This window comes from Gnatocerus cornutus, chromosome 2, assembly GCF_029298725.1.
Source record: "Gnatocerus cornutus isolate USDA-ARS CGAHR chromosome 2, icGnaCorn1.1, whole genome shotgun sequence".
In the NCBI taxonomy this organism is placed as follows: domain Eukaryota; kingdom Metazoa; phylum Arthropoda; class Insecta; order Coleoptera; family Tenebrionidae; genus Gnatocerus; species Gnatocerus cornutus.
The window spans coordinates 9,248,770-9,274,978 of NC_142234.1; the positions used below are offsets into that span (position 1 = coordinate 9,248,770).

At 35.9% G+C, this 26,209-nt stretch overlaps 4 protein-coding genes, 1 long non-coding RNA gene and 1 other non-coding gene across 9 annotated transcripts; 1 reads left to right on the plus strand and 5 right to left on the minus strand.

Annotated features, from left to right (window-relative positions):
* Positions 1-2,728: 2,728 nt before the first annotated feature.
* On the minus strand, positions 2,729-4,959 carry LOC148178747 (uncharacterized). The gene is made up of 4 exons (XM_088030496.1): positions 4,875-4,959; positions 4,484-4,825; positions 2,872-4,428; positions 2,729-2,822 (listed from the first exon to the last, which is right to left on the minus strand). Exons 1-4 carry the CDS (start codon positions 4,936-4,938, stop codon positions 2,794-2,796), a joined length of 1,992 nt encoding a protein of 663 aa, XP_087886622.1. The 5' UTR covers positions 4,939-4,959; the 3' UTR covers positions 2,729-2,793.
* Positions 4,960-6,153: 1,194 nt separating this feature from the next.
* On the minus strand, positions 6,154-11,934 carry nebu (solute carrier family 2 member nebulosa). 3 transcript variants are annotated; one of them, XM_088030510.1, is made up of 3 exons: positions 11,843-11,934; positions 7,783-7,859; positions 6,154-7,733 (listed from the first exon to the last, which is right to left on the minus strand). In XM_088030510.1, exons 2-3 carry the CDS (start codon positions 7,856-7,858, stop codon positions 6,355-6,357), a joined length of 1,455 nt encoding a protein of 484 aa, XP_087886636.1. In that variant the 5' UTR covers position 7,859; positions 11,843-11,934; the 3' UTR covers positions 6,154-6,354. The 3 variants fall into 3 exon arrangements, with proteins under 3 accessions (XP_087886636.1, XP_087886637.1, XP_087886639.1); XM_088030511.1 differs by lacking the exon at positions 11,843-11,934 and adding an exon at positions 11,711-11,796; XM_088030513.1 differs by lacking the exon at positions 11,843-11,934 and adding an exon at positions 11,441-11,545.
* Positions 11,935-13,988: 2,054 nt separating this feature from the next.
* Positions 13,989-19,178, minus strand: LOC148178749 (uncharacterized). The gene is made up of 8 exons (XM_088030489.1): positions 19,106-19,178; positions 17,296-17,429; positions 16,696-16,817; positions 16,459-16,646; positions 15,463-16,088; positions 15,079-15,419; positions 14,600-14,868; positions 13,989-14,556 (listed from the first exon to the last, which is right to left on the minus strand). The coding sequence occupies exons 1-8, from the start codon at positions 19,123-19,125 to the stop codon at positions 14,085-14,087; spliced, it is 2,172 nt and encodes a 723-aa protein (XP_087886615.1). The 5' UTR covers positions 19,126-19,178; the 3' UTR covers positions 13,989-14,084.
* Positions 18,996-19,067, plus strand: TRNAA-UGC (transfer RNA alanine (anticodon UGC)). The gene has a single exon. It is a non-coding gene; the product is annotated as a tRNA-Ala (tRNA).
* Positions 19,179-19,658: 480 nt separating the features above from the next.
* Positions 19,659-25,706, minus strand: fab1 (1-phosphatidylinositol 3-phosphate 5-kinase fab1). 2 transcript variants are annotated; one of them, XM_088030467.1, is made up of 12 exons: positions 25,398-25,706; positions 24,898-25,346; positions 24,434-24,849; positions 24,165-24,389; positions 23,926-24,114; positions 22,710-23,878; positions 22,371-22,660; positions 21,604-22,325; positions 21,129-21,559; positions 20,209-21,082; positions 19,997-20,158; positions 19,659-19,947 (listed from the first exon to the last, which is right to left on the minus strand). In XM_088030467.1, the coding sequence occupies exons 1-12, from the start codon at positions 25,704-25,706 to the stop codon at positions 19,751-19,753; spliced, it is 5,433 nt and encodes a 1,810-aa protein (XP_087886593.1). In that variant the 3' UTR covers positions 19,659-19,750. The 2 variants fall into 2 exon arrangements, with proteins under 2 accessions (XP_087886593.1, XP_087886595.1); XM_088030469.1 differs by having other exon boundaries at positions 25,403-25,421.
* Positions 25,707-25,839: 133 nt separating this feature from the next.
* On the minus strand, positions 25,840-26,128 carry LOC148178752 (uncharacterized). The gene is made up of 2 exons (XR_015769632.1): positions 26,047-26,128; positions 25,840-25,991 (listed from the first exon to the last, which is right to left on the minus strand). It is a non-coding gene; the product is annotated as an uncharacterized LOC148178752 (long non-coding RNA).
* Between the last annotated feature and the right edge of the window lie 81 nt (positions 26,129-26,209).

Consider the following 26,209-nt stretch of genomic DNA (forward strand, 5'->3'; position numbering starts at 1 on the left):
TGTATGGAGGAGGAGCGCAGCGACAACTCCAATTATTGTCTGAGATCGGTATAGTCCTTAACGGTTCGTGATGCTTGTAATATTTTTTGCACGATAGACAAATTTCGATTATTTTTATAAAACTAAAAATGTTACAAATAATTGACATTAATTTTATTGTTCTTCAATAATTCCTGAAAACGCAACCTTTCGGTATGAGAATGTATATAAATCTTTTTTTTAATGACTATTTTAAAATGTTTACTTATCGTTCTAGATTTTGTACTTACCGTTTTGTTTATCTAACCAGTAAACTCAACTAACTGTTCCAACAGCAAACGCGCTAACTAAGCAAAAAATCTTCCGACCGGGAATAAAAATTGTTTTTGTTTGGTCGTCAAATAGACAATTAAATTTTCTTTCAAAAGAGGTGTCACATGACTATACTTTATATTTCATATTTTTTAGTAGATAGTGCCTCTTGCGACACTTATGATTTTTTAATTGTAATATTTATCTTAAAACGTAGTTAAAAAACGTACTTTTTAAATTTATTCTGAAAAATGTAAAAGTTACAGAGAAAAGAAGACACTGTATAAATTGGCTTTTTGTGCTTTTTCGTAGAAAAAATTCTGTATGCGCTGGACTTGTTTTATGTTGATATTCGATAGAATAGATAGAAATTCATCAAAATTAGTCGTGGAGGCAATTTTTTTCATTTTGTTCCCTACTGTAATTAGGGAAGAACGAAAATGAAACTTCTGTTTCTTTATTTTAAACATTATTAGCATCGAAAGACAATTCAAAGCAGATGGGTCTTTTTTACAATAATTTAATAGTTAATCCCGCAACTAATTTGATCATTGCTGATATTTAATTAGCGGACAAACGATCACATGAATAACTAATTGTGAGGAGCTTTAACAAAATCATGGCATGCATTTTAACATTGAATTTTGAATTCTGAGTAGATTTGCAACAATTTCAATTTAATTTTCATATAAAAAATTACCTGCAACAAAACCTATTTATAATAATGTTGTTAGAAATAATTTAGTTAATATAAAAATTCTGTTTTTGAGAGAAACAAAAGTTCTTGTTTTGTTAATGTAGGGTCAAAACAAATTTGAGTACATGAATAAAGCCTTTTCGGAACAAATGAGAAAGTTTGTTCTTGGAAAAAGCAGTCTATTTTTGCATACAATGATTTTTTAACAGTGGCCATAAGGATTCCCATGTTAAATTTTCTACTTCATGTTAACTTTTTTTAGGACTTCAAATTTTTACACAACAGAATTCAAGCTTTTCTCTTTTAAATCCACTAGAAGACAAATCTTTAAAATAGAAAAGACTGAACTTTGTTCTGAAAACAATAAAATATCGGTTGATTGAGTGGACTTTCTACATTTCGTCGGTTTAAGTTGTTAAGTTGCTAAGTCCATTTTTGAACAAAATGCGTTTTCAATTTCACAAAAAGGATAACATAATGGTACAGCGTTGAATCCTTTTATGTGTTATTATTTCAGTATTAAGAAACATTCTATTTTCATTCCTCAAATTTTTAAATCGTAGATTTGACGACAAATACGTAAAACATTAAGGTTTCTCGACCTCGGTTAAAAAAATTCAAAATGAACTTAGCAACTTAACGACCTAAGCTGATAATTTATGAATTTATTGTAATCAATTTTAATTTCAAGCTTTGTCTGTGGTTTTCATTTATAATAATAACTATAACTTTTGATACAAAGATATAAAAAGAAAAGACATATGAACTGACTCTGACTATCAGTGATAAGCTTTGATACGCTTGTAAATATTTCACTGTTTGGAAAAAAATAGGTAACATACCTAGAATGTTTAGTAAGGACAGAAAAATGTAATTTTATGGCCTTTTAAATTATTCTTAATATTTAAATTTGATGTATTCCCAACTTTGACGTCAGAGCAATTTTTTTAATAGATATATTTAACAGAAAAATTATAACATTACAGAACATTACGTTACATTTTATCAATACCTGCATATAGGGACCAATATTTTCAGAAATTTTATTTGAATAACAAATAGGTATACCTACCTAACGTTCAGTTTATTTAGTTCAACTTATGGATATGTTTTTGTTGTCGTTTTCAAGTAGTTTTATTATACCTTATCAAACTTAAATTATACCTAAACAAACAAACAAACTGATGTGTTGTTTGTGCTCCTAATAATAGTTACAATTAAAAAAAAAGATACATGTTAATTTCCTTGAATTGACTTAACAAATTGGCAATTAACGAAATAGCGTTCCATAAAACGTAGCGTGTTTTTTTTAGTGTTTAGAGAAAAATCAAAAAGAACGCCACTGCTCAAAGTCTGATTTACATTATGGAAATTCAGAGAAAAATCCATGACAACGAAAAAGTCGTTTACATTTCGGTGTCGCCAATAGTACACATGTATTTATCCCGGCGCATCCACCAATTTAATAATTCTTTGTAACTTTGTGAGATTAGATTCTTCAACATATAATATTTTTTGAAAATGTTATTATCAAGAACAAATCATTTACAGTTACAAGAAGATACAAAAAAGACAAAAATCACTCATTTTATACAGAAACAATTTAGAATAAACCGCTGGCTGCCTTGTAAATTACTTATTTACAACAAATTTAATAAAAAGAGAACAATCTAAGAATACAACCAACAATACAACTTTTTCTCACAATTTCGTCTTATAGATCTTATTAAATAAAAATAATTCTCGCTGCATTTTTTTATTTTTTTATAATTTAGTTTGAGCAGAACATTGTACTATCGTAAACATCAATGAATTCCATGACCTCTTTCCTTGCCTAAAACATAACATTTAATACAGCAATGATCATTCATTCTGCATATTACCGTGTAGATGTCTGTGGGACTTTCCTGCACCTCCTAATTGTCCAAAATTTCCAAATGCATGTGCTATGTTAGAACCAATAGAAGTTGCAATATGTGCGAAACTGCTAGCACCACTTAAGAAAGTACCAGGAATCGAAGCGAAAAAACTGAAAGGACCGCCGGCACCATTAGGTAGAAAATGTGCAAATTGTTGTGCTCCTTGTTGCAGAATTTGTAAGCCTATATTTGAACCAAGAAGGGGTAACAAGGATAAGTTTCCTCCAGAGGACCTCGATACTGCCGAATTCACGGAACAAAGAATGACTCTTAAAAATGTGGAGGGAACAGAACCAAAAAGAGATGCACCATCAACATAGAGCTTCATTTCGTCTCGAATTAAGTTGAGGAAGTCTTGGACAATTTCGGAACCTCCTTGGTTGGAAGATGAATTTAAATTAGGGAAGAGATTTGTCAGAGTTTGATTACCCGAGCTGGAGGAACTGTTAGCCAAAGATATCAGTTGGGAGATCAAACTTGGGATGGTCACTTGAGGCGAGAATTGAGAGGATAATGAAAAAAGAACTTGAACTATTGAATCAATAGGGGAAGAAGAGTTTGCGTTTCTTAGAATGTCGAAGGTGCTCGTAAAGTTGTTACCATTGATCGAAAAATTGCGATTAGCCAGTTGTTGCAATATATCTAGTCCTGGGAACGTGTTACCACCGGTTTGATTATGCACTGTGCTGATAAAGTTTCTGAAAATACTGGACCACTGTTGAGGAATGGAAGAGAGATTTCCTCCGTTACCATACAATTGAATCAACGAATTAATTAGGTTTTGCGGCGAAGAATTACCAGACGAAGCTTGCACGACTTGTGAAAAAGCTCGAACAAACAAATCGAAAGGATTGTTTCTACCCAAAGCACTGATTACTGAAAGAAATGTTTCAGCTGATTGCAACGCTGGTTGTAAAACTTGTGAGGAGTTTCCTCCTAGCTGCTTAACGATGGAAGAAAACACCCCAAGACCAGAATTCTGGTTCAGTAGGCTCTCTAAATTCAAGCTATTGTTTCCAAGTCGGTTCCCGATTTGTCCTAAGAAACAACCAATACGTCTAAGTCGGTCGAGGACCGAATTTAAATCACCCGGAATCTGTCCTTGGAAATCAGAAGCTGCTTTAGGTAGATGTTGAAGAACTGAAGACAAAGAAAAAGTTTCGTTCAAGAACGAAGCAAAACTATGATAATCAGAATTGAGCCCTTTTAGAATTTGTTGAATTTCTCTTGAAGTGTTAGCAGGAATTGAAGAAAGGTTAAAAGTCGCATTATGTCCGCCACCCTGAAGTAAACTACTCAGGGACGGCAAATTCGACAAGAATTCGGTGATGTTACGTGCTGATATGTTGGTAAGAGACACTCCTCTTCTAGACTGGTAGTCAAATAGCACAGCTTCTTTTCTTCTGTCGCTAATAAGAACCACTATTTGAATCCTATAATTGATCAGAAGACCTACTCCAGAAAGAGGGTTAGAAACATCACCAGTTCCTGAAGAAGTGTTGAGATTAAGAACAAGGCAACCTGCAATAAATAAAAAAGGTTACGCCATAAAAAAACATTGGTATGGGTTGCTTACCGTGGTTACCTGTCATTGGGTCATTTGTACCATTATTTTCACTTGTTGAAACGTTATTTACTTCAGTGGTAACACTGTGGTCACTTGTACTATTATCATGGTCGCTTGTGGTAGTATTCGGGGCGCTTGTAGTACTATTCTGTTCAGTTGTAACATTCTTGTGATCTTGGTCATTGTCGCGATGCTTTAGATGAGCATGCTTCACATGAGCATGATGCCGAAGGTGTTCTTTTGCGTGGTGCTCTTTCAGATGATCATGTCCCACACTATGGCGAGCTTTTATTTCATGATGCTTTAAACGATGATCATTTTGTCTTGAATGATGTTCACCATGAGAGTGCTCTTTAAAATATGAATGTCAGAGAGTTTTTGATATAATGTAAGTACTTACCATGAGCGAAAATGTTAACCAAAACTAAAACACAAAAAACCCAAATTACAGTAAGTTTCATCATTTTGTGACAACTGAAGACGAGTTGAGGGGAAGTTTATTTATATATGAATGACTCAGAGGCGTGCAAAAAACGCCAATGACAAATATTTCGAAAATTTTAAGGGTCCATTTTGAATATAAAGTAGGTGCATTCTTGGTTAATAATGTAGGAAAAATTGCGAATTTTTGTTATCAGTAACACAGATTGCTGTTGTTGCAGAATTATAAGTAGGTATTTGTTTAATTTTGCAATCTTAAGTGGTAAAGGAAAAAAATGTATGTGATATTTTTAAAGTTTACCTAGTTGTGGATTTTTTGAATTTTAATAATGCAGTAACAATTGAGTAATTACGGTTTCTTTTGCATTAGAATATAAGTTTTTTTAATACTACTTTTTAATAACGGCATTTTAGTGCGAAGAAAGAACAGCAAAAATTCCAAAAAATAAAAAAGTAATAATTTTGGTAATTTGAATTATCGTTGTACCCAATTCCAAACTTCTAGAGCAAAAGAGAAATATTTTTAGGAATTTTCTATTAAAGATCCACCCTTTTTTATAACAAAATAGAGAAAACGGAATGGAATCCCAAAAAGAATTCGTTTTATTGGGTGGCATTGCCTTCATCAAAATGCAAAAAACGCATCCAATTTAACAACTCGATCGTAACTCTGCATTCATTGTCTAGATGTCCAAAACTGTTAGGTGTTGGATACATCTTTAAGTGAATTATAATTAAATTAAGTTATGCTCAAAGAATTAATTGATTAGATGTTGATAACAAAAATGCACAAAATAAAAGAAATCGAGCTCTCGACTTCCTGCATAACTTTTTTATTGGTCTTAAGCCAAAAATTGTGCCAATTACAGAATTGTATGGAGAGCTAACTAACTCATTTTAATTTATTGTGATTGACCACTTATAAATGTTGAAGAACTAAATGTTATCATATTGTTGTCATACCCCAAAATCTTGACATGTTATTTTTTATGGCTGAAAATTAAACAAACAAAACTTGGGTTTTATTGTTTGCACAAAAAAAATGTAAACTAATGTAATCATCTAATTTAAATTCGTTCTATTTTCAGGTTCTCCCACAATTACTAAATTTACTTTAATTTAAAAAAAAAAATCCCCTCTTACTTTAGTGGCAACTGCAGTAATTCATTTTTATGTGTTAAATTGTTTTCTACGAAAACTTTTTATCTATGGATATCACTTTTCTTATAAACAAAGCATTTAATTTTAAAAATATTTATTGTTTGAAATATAAAACTACACTTTTCAGTAGTTATTGCTTCTGAAACAAAGTGTGACTAGAACACCCACAATAGTAGTAGCCAATGTAAGTACAAATATAACAAATTAAAGAATATCAACAATTTTTACAAAATCTTAGAGCTAATTGGACACTTTGAGTTCAACTCTTTTAATTTAAATTAACTACTAAAGCCCTTATTATCAATTCCTTGACTAACTGGCTTCTCTTCTTCTCCACCCAACAATAATTGGATCTCTTCAAGCGTCTTTCCTTTTGTCTCAGGAACCACAAACAATATGAAAATTGTTCCCAGTACAGAAAATGCACCGAAAATATAAAATGTGATATCAGCACCAATTGCTTTGCTCAAATCACCATAAAATTTCGTGACTATGAACGCCAACAACCAGTTGAAGGTTCCAGCAGCTGAACTAGCGTTACTTTTAATTTCTGCCGGTAGAAGTTCTGCTGCAATCATCCATGGAATGGGACCGAAACCCAGAGAGAACACGATAATGAAAATGCAAAGAGATAAAATTGGAAGGAAACTTATACTGTCAACTTCGTCTGGAGTAATAACTTCTCGATTTTTGAGGGAGAAGTAGATCCCGAGAACTATTCCTGATAAAGCCATTACAGAAGCAGAAATAATGAGGAGAATTTTCCTTCCGAATCGATCAATAGCGAGGGATGCTACGAATGTCGCAACGACTTGCATGACTCCCACAATAATAGTGGCGGTGCTGGAGCTAAGACTAGATTTGGCAGCATCGAAGATGTCACCCACGTAAAAAATAACAGCGTTGATTCCACTAAATTGTTGGAAGAACATGAGACTGAAGCAGATAAGAAGCGACTTTTTGGAAGCTTTCTTTTTCAGTGACTCGAAGAAAGAAATGTTTAACGCTCTGTCTTTTTCAAGTGTCGCTGCTATTTCCGAGATTTCTCTATCAACATCGTAGTGATCACCTCTAAGACGTTTCAACGCCTTTCTAGCTTCTTCGTCTTTTCCTTTCTTCATGAGATAGACAGGTGTTTCGGGTTGAAAGAAAAACACCACTCCAAAAACAAGCGGTACAATAGCGCAAACTATTGAGACAATTTGTGGTTTGAGTTCAGATCCCAAAACGTACGCCAAAAGAATTCCAACGGTTAACAACAATTGGAAGTAACTTCCCAGAGTTCCTCTGATTTCTTTCTCTGCGATTTCGCTCGTGTACAATGGAGCGGAAACACAGAACGAACCTCCGGCTAAACCTGTTATGAATCTTCCTGCAAAAATCATCCCGGTGGAGTTTGCAAAGATGATAAGTAGCCATCCAACGGAGAAAGGAATGATGGTAAGGAGCATAGCGTATTTACGACCAATCAAATCGCAAATAAACCCAATTGGGAAGCACATCAACATAGCTCCAAGAGTCATGAAAGAACCGATCCATCCGTAGTCGTTATCAGGATCAACGTAGATATCGTTAAGTTGGCCTTCTGCTAATGCAGCTTTGGTGATGTTGCCGGTCCATCCAAGGGCGGTACCAGCAGCCACAGAACCCAAACATACTGAAAAATTGTAGTTTAAGAAAATGGGTGATGAGATTGAGAGCGTTACCTGAAAGTGCAGCGAGGTATTGAGGCAGCTTTTTGCCTTTGGTTTCGACGAGGTTGCTACTATTTGTTGCTGTCATTCTAAAAAGAAAGAAAAATTATGCTGATTAAATCTCGCGTAAAAATCTCAACCACTTATGTTATTATCGAGAGATAAAATACAGTATTCGAACTTAATGGAATTTAAATCTTTTTTTTTTAATGGATGGTTTAAGACTTGTATCTACTTTATTATATTCAGAAACTACATTATAGCTACATTATAGCTACATATATATTTAATTTTTATTGCATTCGTAAAATGGCTGTGCTTGAGTTTAGTTAAAAATATAATAGTACTTATTAAATTTATCAAAATGTGATTGGTTTTCTTAGAATTACACAAACTATTATTGTGTTTGATTTATCAATTAGTTTCCGATAACATTTGTGGAGGTTTTTCAGCTGATGTCATTGAAGTAGGTATGTATGTATTTACACAAAATTTTACTAGCCATAATCCGCGAAAATCAACATTTCAAATGATCAAAGTTCAAAGAACCTAACATTGCTAAAACAAAACAAGAAGTTTCCAGAAACCCAATTATGAGTAAACTGATTTGTCATCGTGTCTTATCTCTGCTTTCTGTTTGCCAGTTCAATCCAGCTTAATAAAAGCAATACATTATAAGGCTGACATTCATGAAACAAAAATAATGAAGTGTGAACGTCATCCGATAATCTCTTGATAAAAGACACACCTCTATGAAAATTCATTAATTACTGTGAAAAAATAATTAGGGATCATAAATAAAACGTAGTCCATATTTATCGGTGGTTTGGCTGTCACATTTATTACATTATCCCTGGATTTTATCGTGTTTACAGATGATGTATTACTTTTGTTATTGATATATTTGTGTCTATTTATAAGGTTGATTAAAATCGTCCAAAGGATAAAAGAGTTTAATAAACCTGATTGCCATTTCATGGTACAATAAACAATGTGTGAAGCTATGAAGAGGTTTTGCGAAGTTTTTGGTTCAGTGCGTTTGGTACAATGGTGCGGAGAAAAACCGGACAGATGAGTATGAACCAAGGAATTTGATAATTACAATAAACTTATTGAATACTTTAAAAAAAAATTAAATCCAATTAAACAACAGGTGTTTCCATAAAAAGGGGTTCAAGTTTTTTACCTTTCGGCGTTTAAAATTTCAATATTCTAGGATTGCAACTAGACTCAACCAACACAAACGAATCATTTTTGTTTTTATCATTTTCTTTACGATAAGTCTACATATTTCCATCGTCAAAATAGTTTAGTACGTTTAAAAAGCTTACACTGTTTTTATGGTTTTAATGAAAGTCACTAATCTCTAACCGACATCGGTCGTATATATTTATTTATCTTTTAAATTATCTCAATATCTTTTTGTTATCTAGTATCAGATCAAGTCTAAAGTGTTGTTTGCCTAAATGAACAATAAAATTATTATTGTTTGTTTTCCTGTGAAAACTCAGAGTCTCCATGAAGAAAACTCTGCAGTTTCATTTTCACTTAGTAATGCTTCTACTTTTTAATACAAGTTAGCAAATTTCAAATGTAGTAATAACAAGACATTAGCGCACCATAATTGCATAACTGAAAATAAATAACATGACACATTTCCTTTGTCGTATTCATAATATTCAATCTCCGTGCTTAACATCATTTAAAATCGTTTTGTTTTTTTCACGATCTATAATTATTGTAATAATTTTTGACATTGAAAATGCTGCTCTATTCAACACTCCGAATGTCAATGTCAATGTCTTCAGTGTTAACAACACCATAAATGTAAGACGAGTTTCAATACCACAAGAACTGCTACAACTGTTTTACGCAACTTTACAAAACAGCCAATGTAGATTGTGTCATGGTTAAGGACGATTTTGAACAATTTTGTGCTATTTATATTGACTCCACGTCCCATATTAATTATAATGACTGATTGTAAGAGCCCCGGAAAGTTTTATGACGATGAGATTAATTAATATTGAACTCATGTCAAATTTATTGCTTTATTACCAAGTTATCATTATCAACTATCGAGTCTTGTAGGAATTTTTTTGGTACACTTTTAAGCCAAAAAATGCAATTGGATTTTATGTACTTTCATTAGTTATGTAATTTTATTGATTCAAACGGATTAAATCGTATTAAACTCATTAATGAACGTTAACAATAGTTACGTAAAGAATTGCAGTAACTGTTTAGCCGTTGCAAAAAATCACATTAATTAAAAACGTCACAATTAATAATTATTTCTAAAGTTTTATCTTGCATCTTATGTAAAATGTAATTTCTGCCTCCCATTGCAATCAAGAGTTACGATTGCTTCTGAATCGACCTTTAACTTGATCCCGTTCTAAATTCAATTGTGTCAGTTTTCATGATAACTTATTTTTTATCAATAATGATAATCTCGAGAAGAATGCGACTACTTCATCACGAACATCACGACAAAACAGGAAAATCGGAGTTTGTGTGTCTTGAACTAGAACTTTGAATCAGAATTGCAAATGATGATTCTGAATTATCCTTATGATTTATTAGCGGAACTTTAAAATTTATCTCTTAGTCCCCGACCTGGGAAAATTTGTTATGAATGGGTCTCAAGATTTAGATAAACAGAGTATTTATCCATGTTCTGGTTCCTTGCTTAATTATATCTAATTTTCAATCAATTAAACTGATGTTTTCTTGGATAAAACTTTTATCTTGACAATTAATAGAAAAAATCTGATGTTTATCGAAATCTAAAAAAATAATTGCAAAGCGCGTAGTAAATTTTTCTTTGTAACAGTTAATAAATGTAATAAATAAATCAATAAATAAATAAATATTGAGTATATCAGTTAGCACGTTAGGGAAAATATGAAATTATTTATTGTATGTGCAGTTAGAGTTTGTCGGCTAAAATTTGAAATTAAATTTTAGTTATTAATAAAAAATTCAAATATTTTGAAACTGTAAGAGTTCTGAATTTTTGGTAACCTAACTGTGGGTTAAAAATATTACAACGGCTATAATTCAATCATTCTATCGTGGTTCCATTTTTTATTTTTATGTAAAATTGTTTAATAAACTGACCCCGAGTCAAAAACAGTGATAAATAAATGTCTGAATAGGTTAGTATCCTTTCTTTAGAAGCTTGCCCAAATTTACACAATTTTTTACATACAATCAAGGTAAAGGACCTTAACTTTATTTGAAAATTTTCTATATCTTGTACATTCAATTTTCTTCTAAGCTATTTCATGTTTTGAAATTTTTGTTTTTCTACTTCACTTATCACAAATTTATTGGACAAACATATCACACCTATTTCGCATTCCACAAGAAAGAATCGGTTCATTTTTCTCAAACTGATTTACCTAATCTAAAATATGAGATATTTCAGTATTGCAAGCATTGTTTTAAATTGATGCCTTTGTCAAAAATTCATAGCCATTATTTCGTCAATTCCGCAACAGTTTATCGTGCAAAATTTCCCACTTTATGTTGGCAATTCTTCGTTTTTGACTCCATAAAGATAACAATTTTTATTTTGGTGAAAGCCTTGGAAATCCAATTTTAACTGTTGAATGTTACACCTTTTGCGCAAAACTTGACGCAAATATTAACAATTAACACTCACCAGTGGGGGCCACGGAACATGAATTGTTTTAAAAGTTAATTTTCGCACTGCGACTTACCACGCGATTTACAATTTTAACTAATCGTAAACTAATTAACTTTGAACAGAAATAAACGCAATTAAAGCTTATTAAAGTTGCTTACATATCATTACCCACGTTGTAAAGTGATAAGAGAGCCCACGGTTATGACCACCAAATATTTACGAGTAACAAAAATTTAAAAACAGAAATGACGGTTTAAAAAAATTGATGAATTCAAGTGCACGTACCTTCTTTTGTTGAAGCACTTGATGTACTAACTATAATCTAGCACAATAATTGAAAAACTAATAATGAAATCCATATCTTATTGATAAGGAACGATTACGACAATAGTTATTAATGGGAATTAACAATCTTACCTGAACAAAATAAAAATTTAAAAACACCCACTTTGAGCTTATGCTGACTTCACATGGTCTCACTACTATGTTCAATGTCCGAAAGCTCACTGCAGATTAGAAGCAGGATCGACGCCAGCAGGAGATTCAGTCCTGTGTGTGAATGCGTCACCACTAGACTAGAACCGAGGTGGCAGAACGAGAAAAAGAGGCTGCCTGATAAATTCCAAGAGAAGATATCATCTGAGCTTATTGATTGTAGTACTGCTGGTAGATAAAACACTGACCTCGGTAGGAGCGTTTTGTCAATTATGCGTATATACAGAGGGAAACACATGGATTTGATGACGCTCGGTACTAATTTAGCCGAAATCAATGCTTTCACTGAAAACCATCTAAGGATTCTTTTCGATCATTTCCATCATTTGCGGCTATTCTTAGAAAAAGTTAAGGTGCTAAATACTGCCCACAAATTACGGTTTTTGATCAGTTCAGGTCAAATTTTAGTATATTTCCTAAGATTTTTCCGTAATAGCCTGTGGTGTTGTTGACATATTTTCAATTGAACAATTGAAATAAACAAACGCAGGTAAACAAGAAAAAGAGAACTCGTTCAACACTCAAACTAGAACTGCTGCTTTTAGATAAATTAACAGCTCTAAACTGCTTCATTCATGAGAATAGCTGAATGGAAATAACTAAATTAGAATATGCAAATTCAGACACTCTGTATATGTCCGACAATTATTTCCAAATGCAGAACGTGCATTTTTTGTTTTGCAATTATTGTTATTATTACTGTGAAAATTGGGGTCAGTTGCGAGTCCAATTTACATTCTCAAATTCGAAAAGTTGAAAAAAAATGGCGTTGCATGCATTATAATTATTTCCGGTCTTTTTTCCTCTTTAACCACTCCTTTATTTGGATATTTGCAGGTAAAATCCCTTTGTGGACTTGCAGGTGGAACGGTAAAACCGTGAATCATTGTGGTTGATTTTAAATTAACAAATCTGAGTTGGAAAACATTTAAAATATTAGGTTTATTGCGTGGTAACAACATTACGAAATATGAAGAATTGCCTATTGTTCAAATGCTTGGTAATTTAATTTTCTTAATTGCTTCAAAGTTTATGGTTTATGTTTATTGTTATTGCTGCAATTTGAGCATGAAAGAAATGTAACATGAAAAATGTTTTTCCAGTTTAAATGAGTTTGCTGCTGTTATTTTTTTTATTCTTTGTTTGCAGATTCTTTATTCTGTGGTTCGGTGTTTTTTCGGTCATCATCTTTTTTATCAATTTGTTAATAAATATCTTTATACATTTCCCAGCATGTTCTAAAAAACCAGTTTAAAAAAAAAACGGGAAAAAGTGAAGTGGACAACTATATAAACTATGTTGTATTCGAAGAAAGTTGAATAGATTTTCCCAAGCTCAAAATTCCCATGCTTTAAATTAAATAACGATAAAAATCAGTTCCTACATTTGAGAATTGTTAGTATTTACTAAGCTTTATTCATCAAAAAGTCTTTGATTTATTATCAAAAAGATATTTATAGCAATTAGGTAATTTGTTAATAACATAAAGATTTGTTTAAAAAAGTGTCTCAAAGGCAGAGAAAAGATTAAAGTAAACTTCACTTGTTCATTACTCTTTTAAACTTAAAAAATATTTTCAAATCTTTAAGGTCGATTATCTCAAAACTATGTCAATGTGGGTTGGATGTTTTCTGCATAACTGCACTCATTTTAAACTCGTTATTTACTGGGAGGTTTTAACTCAATCCCAAATAAGATATACAAATAAAACTTATATTAGTCTCACCTAGAATTAATTTATTTTTATCAAGTCTCGTTTGCTTCTTTAGATCTCGAAGCTGATTATATCAGCATTGTCGCCAAGCAGCCAATTCATCAAATATTTGTTTAACATATTTCCGAAACAAAACGTTTCCAATTACATACATGTTTCTAAAAATCCATTGTTTGTAGAAATTCTCCCATAAAATTATAACAAAGCCATTGCACGGATACAGGAAATAAGTAATTTTAATAAGTAATTCCTTAATGTGTGACAAAAACATTTGCTACGTAACCAGAACTTAATTTGCATGGTTGCATGGCTCTAACATTCTTCGACTTTTTGTTGTAAAATAATCACTTGTAATATCTAGATATGTTTTATTAAAAACATTCGCTCTAACATTTTACAAAACGTATGGCACTATAACAACCTGAGATCTACTAAACTGATCCAGATTTCCTAATACTCTGACGAATTACTATTCCAATACGGCGTCCACTTATCTCTTTGCCTCTCATTGTAGGCAATCTTCACATTTTTATCTAGCACAACAAAAGCAGAAGAAGACTCCACGGAACTATCTCTCATCCACTTATTCTTTGCGGAAATATCTACTGCTGGTAGAACCGGGGTTGTCGAACGACTTGCTAAATTCTCTACAAGAACGGATTTCCCGAATGTCCTCTGTCGGTTTCTAGAGCCTTCAGAATCAGAAGAGGACATGTTGCGACTTCTGGGTAACGTCTTTGATCCCGTTCTTTTGATTGTAATTTCCAGACTCTCTGGGCTGGTGCTTCTTGAAGATGACTTCTTTTTACTTTCAGGAACTGTAAGTTTTGGACCAAAGACCGAGGTTTCAATTTGGGACAACGAGCGGTTTCTTGGGGTTTTAAGTCTTGGTTTTGCGGATTTTGGGGGAGGTTCTTTAACACTAAGAAATCATCAGTGAGTAATTAAGTTGGTTCTTTTCTTACCTAGGGGGTTGAGCTGGCAGGACTAGGGTGCTTTTAGTGATTGGTTCATCATCCAGTACTCGTTTATGAGGGTGGCCTAGGTTGTCTAAAGGTCGAGGTTTCCTCTCTACTCTTTCCCGAATAAGGTAGTCAATATAGGCTTTTCTATATTCAGGTTGGCACTCTATCTGACCTTCTAGTTTCAGTTCGGGGTCTCTTTTCAAGGACTCTGTTCGAGGGACGTTGGGAAAAGGAACATATTTTTCGCTTTTTTCAGTCAGGTGGATTAACTGAAAGAAGGTTTATACTAGCGTAAAATAACGAGACAAAAATAAGATTTAGATGTTCCAGGAAGAAACACGTGTTTACCAACTATGGTTTCGTGGTTTGTTACATAAATTGATGACGTTTAGATAAAGAAAAGGAAGGTCGGCGTCGTTACGAAACACATATTAGCGTATTGATAAAATTTAAATTACAATGTATATTTGGTTGCCTACCTCTCCTTCGCTAGAAAGACTTCCCTCTGGTTTTCGGACCTGTGGTCTCCGTCTAGGAAAGTCAACGTAGGAACACTTATACTCTGGAGAAATTTCCATCTTCCCCTCACTCTTCAAGTTATTTTCATGACGTGCCCTTCGACTTCTTGTCACTTCAGTGTTAAAATCGATGTACGCATTTCTGTATTCCGGATTCATGTCTATTCGACCTTCCAGTTGTAAATTATTAGTAACTTTTGGTGTTGCTATTTTCGGCGTGGTTTTCTCCACAAATTGTGTTTTACTTTCCGTTTCACTCTCCATAAATCCCTCTGGTTTCAAACTCCCCTCTCTTGTACGCGCTGGAAATAAAAGTCACACCAATTAAAACAAAACAGCACTTACTTATTCTAGTCCTTGGAATTATATCTTCATGTATTTCCCCTCCTCGTAAATTCGGAATCTGCGGATGAATCTGCTGTTGGAAAGCAGCAGAAACATCGGGAATCACATCGTAAAATCCATCAGTCTTCAGATTGTTAACCGGCAATGCCGGTTTCCGTCGTTCAGTTTTGTACTCGATGAACTCTCTTCTGTATTCCGGAAGAAAATCGAGCTCGCCTTCCATGTGCAAATTGGTTTCTTTCTTCGTCAAAGGTGGTCGCTTTTGTGCGTCGTATCGAACAAACTTTTCCTGTTTTTCAGTAAGAATATGATGATCTCCTTCCAAATGTAAATTTGTCATCTTCTTATACAATGGCGGTTTGGGTGGTAAATCAAAAGGGATGAATTTCTCACGATTTTCGGTGTTGATGTTCATGTCTCCTTCTAGTTTCAGCGTCGTGGGTTTCTTCGTAAGCGGTGGTCTTTTTTCCAGAAGAAATTCGATGAACTTCTCAGCTTGTTCAGTGGTGGTGTAGAAATCACCTTCTAGTTTCAGGTTTGTCGGTCTTTTGGCAAGTGGTGGTCGCTCGAACAGTGGATACTGAATATACTTTGACTTAATTTCAGTCAGCAGTCTTTCATTCTCTCTAAAAAAACAAAATTATTGCGGCTTTGTGTGTCACTTCAAACTAGAAACTAATGTGCGATGCAAACGATATGCAATAATGATTTCCGGAAGCCCTACCTCTGTCACGTAAATAAGAAAAGGTAAAAATGAAACACACATTTTACGGACACCGCTCGACAGTACTTTCGTGACTGCACAGAATAGAAGTTGAACTAGTTCTGAAGGATTTGCATTCGCTTTATAAACTTAATACCTGAAGTTCTTTTATTAGGATTTATGATAAATCGATACCGAAGATATTACCAGTGACTTCCGTTCTTTATAATCCATTTTCTGGACACTCAGAATCACGTATGCAATTTTCAGGAAGTTAATTAGGTCAGTCTTACCTTGAATTTTCCTTCATTTCGCTTTCGTTGGAATCGATTACTGCAAACGTAGCGGTTTGTGGATGTGGTCGGATAGGCTTGTCTAAAGGATGTTGGGTGTAATTTTCTTTATATAGTGGATGGAGGTCGAGAGGACCATCAATTTTTAACGAGTCTTCAGGTTTGGATGCTCTAGTTGGAGACAAGTCCTGGAATTACAAGGGTAAGGGAGTAAAAACTAATTGTAAGAAAAAATACCTCGCGAATGTCTTCACTAGAACTGAAGTCGTAAAAATTCTTAAATCGTCTCTTGTACTCAGTTTTGAGAGGCCTGAAGGAGCCTTCACGAAGATGTAAATTGTCGTGGGACCACAAATTACCTAAAGCAAAAAGAGGTTTTTAATTTTTATTTTATTGTATGTTTAAAGCAATTTTTGCTTAATAATCTTGATTGGATTATGGCTTAGGATGTTTATGATTATATATTATGACTATTAAAAATATCAGACAAAGAACATTCATCTAATAATTACACCATGACAAGAAAAAAGAAGCCAATGAACGATACAATTGTTACCGTTATCAAAATCAATTATTTTAGATCATATCTAGCAGATCTTAATCATGTTATTGTTAATCGCCAAAAATATTTGTTAATATCCTCTCAACAAACTGTCCGATAAAGTCATACTTATCTGCTTTAATGTCATTTAATTCAGTGAATATTTTAGCACGTGTGAAGTGTTTGGGAATTTGCACACATGCTTAGAGTGATTATTTTTTAACATATAAAAAAACGTTCTGTTATTATTGATTCTGGGATTTTTATGGGAAAGAAACTTTTTGTCGCTTTCGTACCTGACGGTCTCTTCCTGCGATACAACCAAAGTTCATCCACGGTGATCCCCGGCGGAAAGCCGGCTTTGCTCCCCTTTTTCCCAGCCGTGGTCAGGTTTGGCTCCGATCTTGAATTCACTCTGGACACACTTTTGCTGTAAACAATTAGATAAACCTTTGATAAACTAGAAAAAATGTCCACATTGACGCCACTGGTCAGAGTTCTTATACACTATGGCATGTTTTTTCTAATCAAACTTTTTCGTAATGTAAGCAAAGATTAAAATCGGTCACAATGTACCAAATGAACTGAGCGGATTTGAAAACAACAGGCGAATTCCGTTGCATGTGTACCAGGCAATAGCAGGAACTTAAAATTTATCCGTATTAGAAACACCAGGTCAGTTTCCATCCCTTTCGCTTTCCTTGTCAGGGTGGTGACAAACGAAATTGCAAGATTTGACGTGGAGTAAAGGTGGTGGCGAAGGTGGTAGTAATTTTTAATTAGACAAAGTACTATGAGGGCGCATTATAATGTCTATTGGTAGCAAAAGTTGAACGAACCATCCCATTTTTGCAGATAAATTAGTGTTAATCCCACCTCGTTTCCTGCTGAAACTCTTCTCTGCACTCCAATCACTGCGTTCCGGCGCCGTGACGTCTCCACCCGCCGCGTCGACCCCATGACCTAAATTTTCTAAGGAAATTGTAGATTTTAGGGAGTGGACCAACTTTTGATAGATTATCCCTAATCTGCCTTATTACATTATGTATTTTTCACCGAATTTCCATCCGGTGCCAGTGGTGCAGTGGCTCAAGGTCAATTGGGGGTTTCACCTAAATCTTTGTTCTTAATCTTCAAGGGTGATAACACGTGATTTGCTTGGCCTAGTAGAAAAATAGATCACATGCACGCAAAGGAATTGTGTCGTGAATTGAAATATAGGTCTTAAAAAGGGTCGGTCATTCTTTTAGCGGTCATGAAAAGTAGAACGAAATTGTAAATAGGGCAATTTTATCTAATAGCTTACTTATTTAATAAACGCTAAATGCAACAGTGAAAGCAATCAATCTTTAATTTGCATGTTAGCACAACTCCGAAAATGATAGTAAAACGCTGTATAGGTAGTTTTGATAATTTTTATGGCTGTAATTTGCAGGTCTCATGAATTTGATTGCTGTAATGAACTGGCAATTAAAAAATCTATATTCTCATGCTTAAAAAATTCAAGTACGAAATATTAAGTTTGTATTGTTTGAGGTGAAACACCAAGTACATTGACACCGCTTATTGATTTCATATCTTTCCATACTACTAGAGTAGTCTGTTCAGCACAAAACTCTTTTTTAAGGTATGTTAGCATATTTTTTAAACTTTTTCAAATTTCACTTCACATTGCGTCGGATAAAGTTGTCAAGTTGTTAATCCATATTTGGATCAAATGCGCTTTCAGTTTTGTAAAACGAAAAACAAAAAGGAATCCTCCTTTATTCTTTTATGTGTAATTTTTTTTAGAATTTTATTTTCGTTCCCCAAATTTTTAAATCTCAGATTTGACTACAAATTTGTAAAAATTAAGATTTTTAGACTTCAAATAATAACAATCAAAATAGAGTTTGCAATTATTTAACAACTTAAGCTGACAATTGGTATTCTAAATATTTCTTTTTTATGACTTTAGATATATTAAGAACTGTCAGAATTACAGGCCTAGAAACATGGGGATGTAGCTCAGTGGTAGAGCGTTCGCTTTGCATGTGAAAGGCCCCGGGTTCGATCCCCGGCATCTCCACTTTTTTTTTTCATTTAAAATCCGAACAACAAACTTACCTTTTCATTTTTCCTTTCATTTTCAACAATACCCTTCACATGTCAACACCACACCTCCGACTGAACATCATTAATCATTATTAACCAATTTTCCGATAAGCGGCTCCGTCTCTAGTCACGAACCGCACAGTAAAAACGATAATTTCTGAAGGCATAATATTAACCAACAATAGTCTTATAATCGCGCTTTTATTAGAACAGTAAACGTTCGACCACACCAACCCTTGCTTTAAGTTGCATTTACCCACTTTTGCGCAAAAGTTAGAACCTTGAAGCAACCTGTAAGAATGTATAACAGCCTAATTTTAGACTTTCCAATGAAAGTTAGAAGGGACGGCTGAGGGTTGATAAATACCAACGTCCGGGGTAAAGTTCAGACCTGTGCTAAATATAAAGAGCTCTCTCTTTCTCTTCATTAATAAAGAATGCATCGAATTATACAAGCATACGATTTGATTAGGGTTTTCGTTGTTTTGTTAGACCGTTCCTAATTTCAATGCACGCGATAATGGATTTACGGTGAATTTAGACGGCGATTTTAGACACGAAAAGGTCGCAATTACGATTTTATTAAAACTTAGTACATAAAATGTATAAAGAAATATACAAAAATAAATACAGTTCGAATATAATGAAAATACGGCGTTAAAATTCCAGCCCTCTTCCAAGGCCCGCCCAGTGGTCCGGGACCTCAAGGAAATATCGGTGCATTGCTTCGATGAACCTCTTTTGGTACTCTTCCGGTGAGACGATGGTGGGCAGCTTGCCTTGGCCACCCAGAATCCCGCTCTTTTTTACCATCGTTTCCAGCTTCTTGTCCCAGGTAAAAGTCCTAATATAATCTAAAAAACGCACATAATTTACAAATTTTTGCACAAAGAACCACAATACCGATTATTCCAAGAACTAGCTCTTTGTTTTCTGAATCCAACCCAACCAACAGCGAGTAATCCATTACCGACTGCGCGGACAAAAACTCCGTGTCATTTTGTATGGCCGCCGTCAACACAGCCTTGGAATGGGGCAAGATGTACAGGGGCGCATCACAAGTCACTACAAAAGACGTTCTTACATAACTGACCACTGAAGAAGACCAGACATACTTTTCAACAAATTTTCGTCCAACAACACAATCTCCCCTTCTTGGTTATCGGGATTCACTAATCGATTCCTCATCGACCCCTTCAAATCAAACTTCTGCGTCACTATCCTGTTATAAAACAAATTCTCCATAACCAACAAATTCGTCCTAAGCGTAGCATTCGAGTTGTTCTTAAAAATGATCTGATAAATCCCCACAATTTTTCCTAGCAGTGTTGGTTGACCACTGGCGTAACACTTCTGCATATACGCGAAATAATTCGGTGCCGACTCTAAAAACAACTGGACTTCCGACTTGGACATTTCCTTCAGCACAAAACGGTCATCCGCTGTTTTAGAGAAGTTAGACCCGGATTTCCCCCCTCTGGCGTTCCACTGAACTGATCGAGACAATGATCGTATGAACGCTTCTTCACCGATTGGTAACACCTGCGCTCTTAAATTTGCGAATTTTTCGGGGTAGTAAATTCGACAGAAGAAATTGCATTGCGCGTCTTGGAACTGAATTTCAATATGCGAATTCTTAGACTTTTTCGTGTCGTCGGTTTTGTCGCCTCCAGAATCGTTGAGTTGAGTGTTTTCTGAGGTAGAGGAAACAACTGATCCGTTGGCGTCGTTCTTTCGCAAGAAACCCAGCAACCCCGAGCTCTTATCATCGCCGTCATTTTTGTCTTGGCTGTGACTTCGGCGTTTAACTATAGGGCTAGGGCTTTGTTCGACATTTGTTTTCTTAGAGGTAAGTTCGTCGAAAGACTTCTTGTAGTCGAAGGAATTGAGGGCGTAGGCGATGATAGAGCTCGGTTCAGTCTCGTAAACAACAATAGGAACGTTAACCCCGGTTGGGAGTGTGTGGTGATCTTGGGTGTTGAATGGATTCTGTAACAAACAAAAGTAGAGAACAGTCTCACTTTCCTACACCCACCGGTATCAAAGACAACGCTGTCGAAGACGGCAACAGCTGCGAGAGAATATTCTTGACGCTCTTCTTATCTGTGTCCTTTTTGCAGTCAGGTTGGTCGTCGTGTGTCATCGCAGTACCATCGGACTGAGACCTCTGATGGCATTTCGGCGAAGACGACATGCTAAGTTCGCTATCTTCGCTCTGGTCCAAACTCCGATTCTTCTTCGCACTGGTTATGATGTCTGTGTGTGAAATATCGGTGTCCGATAAAGTTTTAGCCTCCACAGTAGGACTCTCGAGGTCTGTATACGACGCTCGTTCTTTCTTCTTGTCGTCCTTTTTACGCGTTGTTTCGGACAACCTCAAGTTCCAGGAGTCCACGGTCTCGACAATCAGACGCTTGATCCTGATTAGAGCATCGGAGATTTTCCAGTATGCGAGGTAGACTTCTTCTACAAAAAAGTTAGTGCCGGGAAATACAACAGTGGTAACTTGCCTGTTTTGATAGTTTCGTCAAACTGTTTATTTTCGATGGTTGGAGATGTTAACTTCAACTGTACTTCTTCAACTTTTTGTTTGAACTGTGTTTGTTCCTTCAAAAGCAACTGTTTCAAGTTCCCTAAACCTTCAAGTTCGGCTGGGATACACGCCAACTTATCGAGAATCAGAGAATAAATCTCGTGGCCTTTCTGTGCCATTGTTCTAATTTCATCAATCATCTCTGTCTGGTGGCGATCCAAATCAAAGAAGATTCGAATGACGGGGGGCGGTAGAGAAATATCCCAGATTTGGATAGAGGTATATTTGAACGAGGCCACAGAGTTCTTGTACCCAAAATACTGATAGTGGTCGTGATGTAGACTGTGCCCGCAGGGGGTGTTCCCTCTTCTGCTATACAACCCGCCATAAAACTTCAATTCTAGATATTTAGCAAAAGAGAAAGACCACGTATCTGCTGACATCGGCACCACGGGTGAAACACTCTGACATTTGGTACACCATGTCCACATAACAATGTTTTCTTCAGCAAACTCATTCTCGAAGTTGTTGAGAGAAATACTGACGCAGCCGGCGTTGTGGACGAAACGTCGAATATGTTTGATCATTGGCGTACAACAGGGTTTTGATGGGCAATTGTAGGATGATCTGAAACAATATTTTTCGAGGAAACAACCAAGAGGGATGTCGTTCGAGCCGTAGAAGTTCATATTCACAATCCTATAAAAAGGAGCAAGATTATGACACCACGTAGAGTTTATTTACCATGGATTAACGCAAAACGCAGGCGAATTCGTTGATTCGTGGCTATAGCTGCAAAATAATACTGACAATCTTTGGTGATTGTTGATTTCAAGTACGTCTTGTTTGTTGTAATAATTCTTATCTTTGCTCTTAAGAATTTCTTCATCTGAAGCAACCGATGGTCTACATAAAACCTCCTTCTTTTGGTAACTACCTCCGCAGGCACGGAAATGTGCTAACATTGCTTGGAGCTCGTTGTTATCCATGCTGGTGGTAATTTTAGCAAGCAAGAATGGATGAAGAGAGGACTCCTGCGATTAATTTTTAAAGAACAAAATAATACAAATTAATAAAACATACATTATCTTGTTTTGTTTGTTTATTATCTTCTTCGACCTCTTTAATGATTTTGACCTTCGCCTGCGTATTGAATTGATCACTGAAATAAACTTCGGAGGGAAAAAACTTCCGAAGTTTGCATTTTCTTCCAATTTCCGTCTCCAAATACGGTATCGAAAACATGAGATATGGTGAAATGCACAAAATAGTATCATCCAACGACTTCCTGAAGCTGTTTGAAAACGGTAATTCCGCAACAGCAAGAGTCTCTTTACTTTCTGAAGCTACGATATCAAAAGAGGACTGCAACGGATCAGTGAAGTCCTCCACAGTCTCACTGTTCATCTTTTTTCCTTCATTCAAATGTGGGATTTTCGGCTCTGAATTCTTCACAAAAACTTCATCATCTTCACATTTTTTCTCAATTTTACTCTCGGCAATTGGCAATTTCGGCGAATTTTCTTTACTGCTATCATCTAAAAATTCGCAAGCGGAATCTGGAGGCTGTGCAAATTCATCCATCAAAAACGACTTCTCTAACCGCCAATTATACGATGCAAAAAGACAAAATCCGATAACCTTCTCCAGTCGAGTGAGCTCTTGCCTACCCCCGCCTCTCAGAAGCACAGTCCCTCCCAAATGTGCCATGGGCAAACCCTCGAAAAACATAAGTGTCTTATCTCCACCTTTCTCAACATTAAAACTCTTTAGATAAAATCTCTTGCATGTGCCCAATCTCGGACGCCCGATGTGGGCATCCACGGCAGTTACTAAATCCGCCTCTGTACACCTCGCTAACTGATCTAAAATCGACTGTTTGACGTTATGAACCAACGTGATCCCCTGTTGACGTAACAAGTCTTGAGCTAATCGAGACACGTTACGGTGAACTAGGACAACGTCTGGTTGCAAAGCCACGATGCGCGCCGCGACATGTCGAAAATACTCATGTTCTTGCATTAAAACGGGTTCTAAAGACATCAAACGACCTTCCGTCCGTTGGTAGACGATTGAACATTGCAAGAGGAGGATTTTGGGATTGTCGATTTCAATGGGCATCCCTTTGTGAGCCACGTTCTTTGTGCACACTATTCCGCTGATAAGTCTCGTATCAGACCGGATACCTCCAGGGAGTTTCTTGAATTTGATGTAGTGGCGGATGTCGAGGTCTTCAGCGTCATGATTCTTATCTTAAAGCAAAGTATCAAAAAGATTGACGTGTTGATAGACTGCATACCTGGTCTGATGACGTTGATAATTTCATGACAAAGGGGAGTGACGACTTCAGTCCAAGACAGAGATAAGCCATTAAATGACAACAATTGTTTTAAGAGACTTTGTTCGTGTTGTTGGTAGGCTTCAGTCAGAAGATTGTAGGCGAGTTTCTCGCCGTTTTCTTCTCGTAAAGAGGAGGCGTGGTGCCACCCTGGAGAAATGAATAATAAATTGCGAACGTAACTTTGTTTAATAAATTACCGGCTTTTGGTACAAATTCCCTTTGTTCTGACGTCCTCACCGTCGTGATATCAGCATCGCAACAACCAACGTCGTTCGAATTAATCGACTGAATGCTGTAACTAGAGGGTGGAGGTCGAGATAAATAAACAGTGTTCGCCTCCACGTTCAGATCTAACATGTATGAAGATGAAGACGTCAATGGACCACGATTCTTCATCAAGGAGACTTGTTCGTTATCAGAATCTATAAAAAACAGTAAGGAAAGTTCGCAACCGGGGAAATAGTACCTGTGGTACTGGACTCCTGGGGAATTTGTTGCACCCAACTAGGCTCCTCCTGATTTGTTTCAAAATAATTATGAGTGGCTGAAACTTCCGAGGTTGTAAAGAAACCAGGTTTGTACAAAGCGTAACCGTCTACGAAAGAACAAGGGTCTGAAACGCATTCAATATAACCGCCTTCAAGAAGGGCCTGGCTTATGGCAGCGGCTTGGACTCGAGTGTTCGCTTTTTGTTGGCAAATCAACCAGTCCACTAACTCGGAGCCTAGAAAACAATCAGTGTATGTCCTGAGACGATATCGGTGGATACCAAGTGGTATCCCAGTCGTAGTTCTAGAGATTTCCTCAAAGAGAGTACGGAGAGAAACCGAATTTTGGAGCGCCTTGCATTTCTCTTCAGTAGTCAAGTAAATACTGCTCTGCCTACGGAAAATCAAAGATATACAAAGCGGTAAAAAACCGGGAAGTTACCCAGATGCAAATTTTTCTTCCTGGTATCCTACAGATATTTTTCTCCTGAGAATGTTGCCAACTTCCACTGAGTCTTTATTCAAATTTTGAGAAACACTGTCTTGAATTGTGGCAGTTGGGGATAGCGCGGAGCTTCCAAATTTACTCTGCAGATTCTCTTGCAAATTCTTTAAATCTGCGGTCAAGTCAGCTCCAACGTCTGATGACTGTAAATATGATAAGACAACTTTGCAGCAATAAGTGCATACTCTGAGGTCCCCCGTACACCCAAAAATTTTCCCAGGAATTTGCTGGTTGCAACATTGTGAGCAAAAAATTTGCCCGCACACTCGGCAATGGTGACGTCTTCTAAACGTTGTGAATCGCTCACAACATTCATAGCATTCTTTACTGACTGAGTCAGGCATCCAATATTGTTTCAACTCAGTATCTGAGTAGTCTTGCAAGTTCTATGAAATATTAAAAGCAATTAAATAAATTGAAATAGAGCCTCTACTCACTGTACTCTTTAAAGCCAACAAATTACTGATTCTTTTCAGAACATTTGGGAGACTTCTGCCTTCATTAACATCAACATGGTAAGGGGCAGTGGACGAATCTGAAGACACATCGATAGCCCACGTCGGTAGCGACTCTTGTGACAAACTGTCAGAGTTGGACGGTGCCCCCGTTGTCTGCTCCTCGGACGTTCCCTTATTAAACTTGAAGATTTTAGTTATGAACTGCCCCACACTTTGAGGCTTTTCTTCGGGTTGAATAGGGGCGAACTCCGTCAGCTTAGTGGGGGATTGCAAATTCTTGTTCATCATGGCCGTAAAATCAAAGAAATCACATTTTAACAAAATAAATACTGGAACCAAAGTCAGCTGACTAGTATTTACAACCTAGAAACTACTGTCAGTTGTCAGTTTAACGTCATGTGTCAGGCCTAGGCGTTCAAACATTTCAGAGTGTCGATAATGGGGCAGTACGTGGAATGAGTCCGAGTACTGTTATTTTGTGTTGTTTTACGTGGGCTAACACGGTCCTTTCAAATCTCCGCCGCGTCCTTGAGGAATTCTCGAGGTCACGGAAGATGTTCCCAGTAGAGGTCGCTAGAAATTGGCAAGTTAGCCAACTTAATTATTTTTCTCTCTTTGTTTTACGCACTTATCAGACAAGGATAATTGTGGGTTGTAGTTGGTAGACATTCAAGAAAGTGGGGCGCCCAACGAAACGTCATGTTTGTTGTAGATGTGTCCAGAAATAATTCATTTACCGTGTTGTTATGTTGTGTATTGTCCTCCGTGTGATAACAAATTGTTCATGTGAT

What these genes read in the sequence shown, in the direction of transcription:
- fab1 (XM_088030467.1), bottom strand. Translation starts at nt 25,706, where the DNA reads ATGATGAACAAGAATTTGCAATCCCCCACTAAGCTGACGGAGTTCGCC. An exon ending in TATCAACGTCATCAGACCAG is followed by an intron (nt 23,879 to 23,925) that starts GTATGCAGTCTA and finishes CTTTGCTTTAAG; the next exon opens with ATAAGAATCATGACGCTGAA. An exon ending in CAGCGTTGTCTTTGATACCG is followed by an intron (nt 21,083 to 21,128) that starts GTGGGTGTAGGA and finishes TGTTTGTTACAG; the next exon opens with AATCCATTCAACACCCAAGA.
- LOC148178747 (XM_088030496.1), bottom strand. Translation starts at nt 4,938, where the DNA reads ATGATGAAACTTACTGTAATTTGGGTTTTTTGTGTTTTAGTTTTGGTT. An exon ending in GGTTAACATTTTCGCTCATG is followed by an intron (nt 4,826 to 4,874) that starts GTAAGTACTTAC and finishes CATATTTTAAAG; the next exon opens with AGCACTCTCATGGTGAACAT. An exon ending in CCCAATGACAGGTAACCACG is followed by an intron (nt 4,429 to 4,483) that starts GTAAGCAACCCA and finishes TATTTATTGCAG; the next exon opens with GTTGCCTTGTTCTTAATCTC.
- LOC148178749 (XM_088030489.1), bottom strand. Translation starts at nt 19,125, where the DNA reads ATGAAAGGAAAAATGAAAAG. An exon ending in ATGAAAGGAAAAATGAAAAG is followed by an intron (nt 17,430 to 19,105) that starts GTAAGTTTGTTG and finishes AATTGTTTACAG; the next exon opens with CAAAAGTGTGTCCAGAGTGA. An exon ending in GTCTTTCTAGCGAAGGAGAG is followed by an intron (nt 14,869 to 15,078) that starts GTAGGCAACCAA and finishes ACCTTCTTTCAG; the next exon opens with TTAATCCACCTGACTGAAAA.
- nebu (XM_088030510.1), bottom strand. Translation starts at nt 7,858, where the DNA reads ATGACAGCAACAAATAGTAGCAACCTCGTCGAAACCAAAGGCAAAAAG. An exon ending in ATACCTCGCTGCACTTTCAG is followed by an intron (nt 7,734 to 7,782) that starts GTAACGCTCTCA and finishes ACAATTTTTCAG; the next exon opens with TATGTTTGGGTTCTGTGGCT.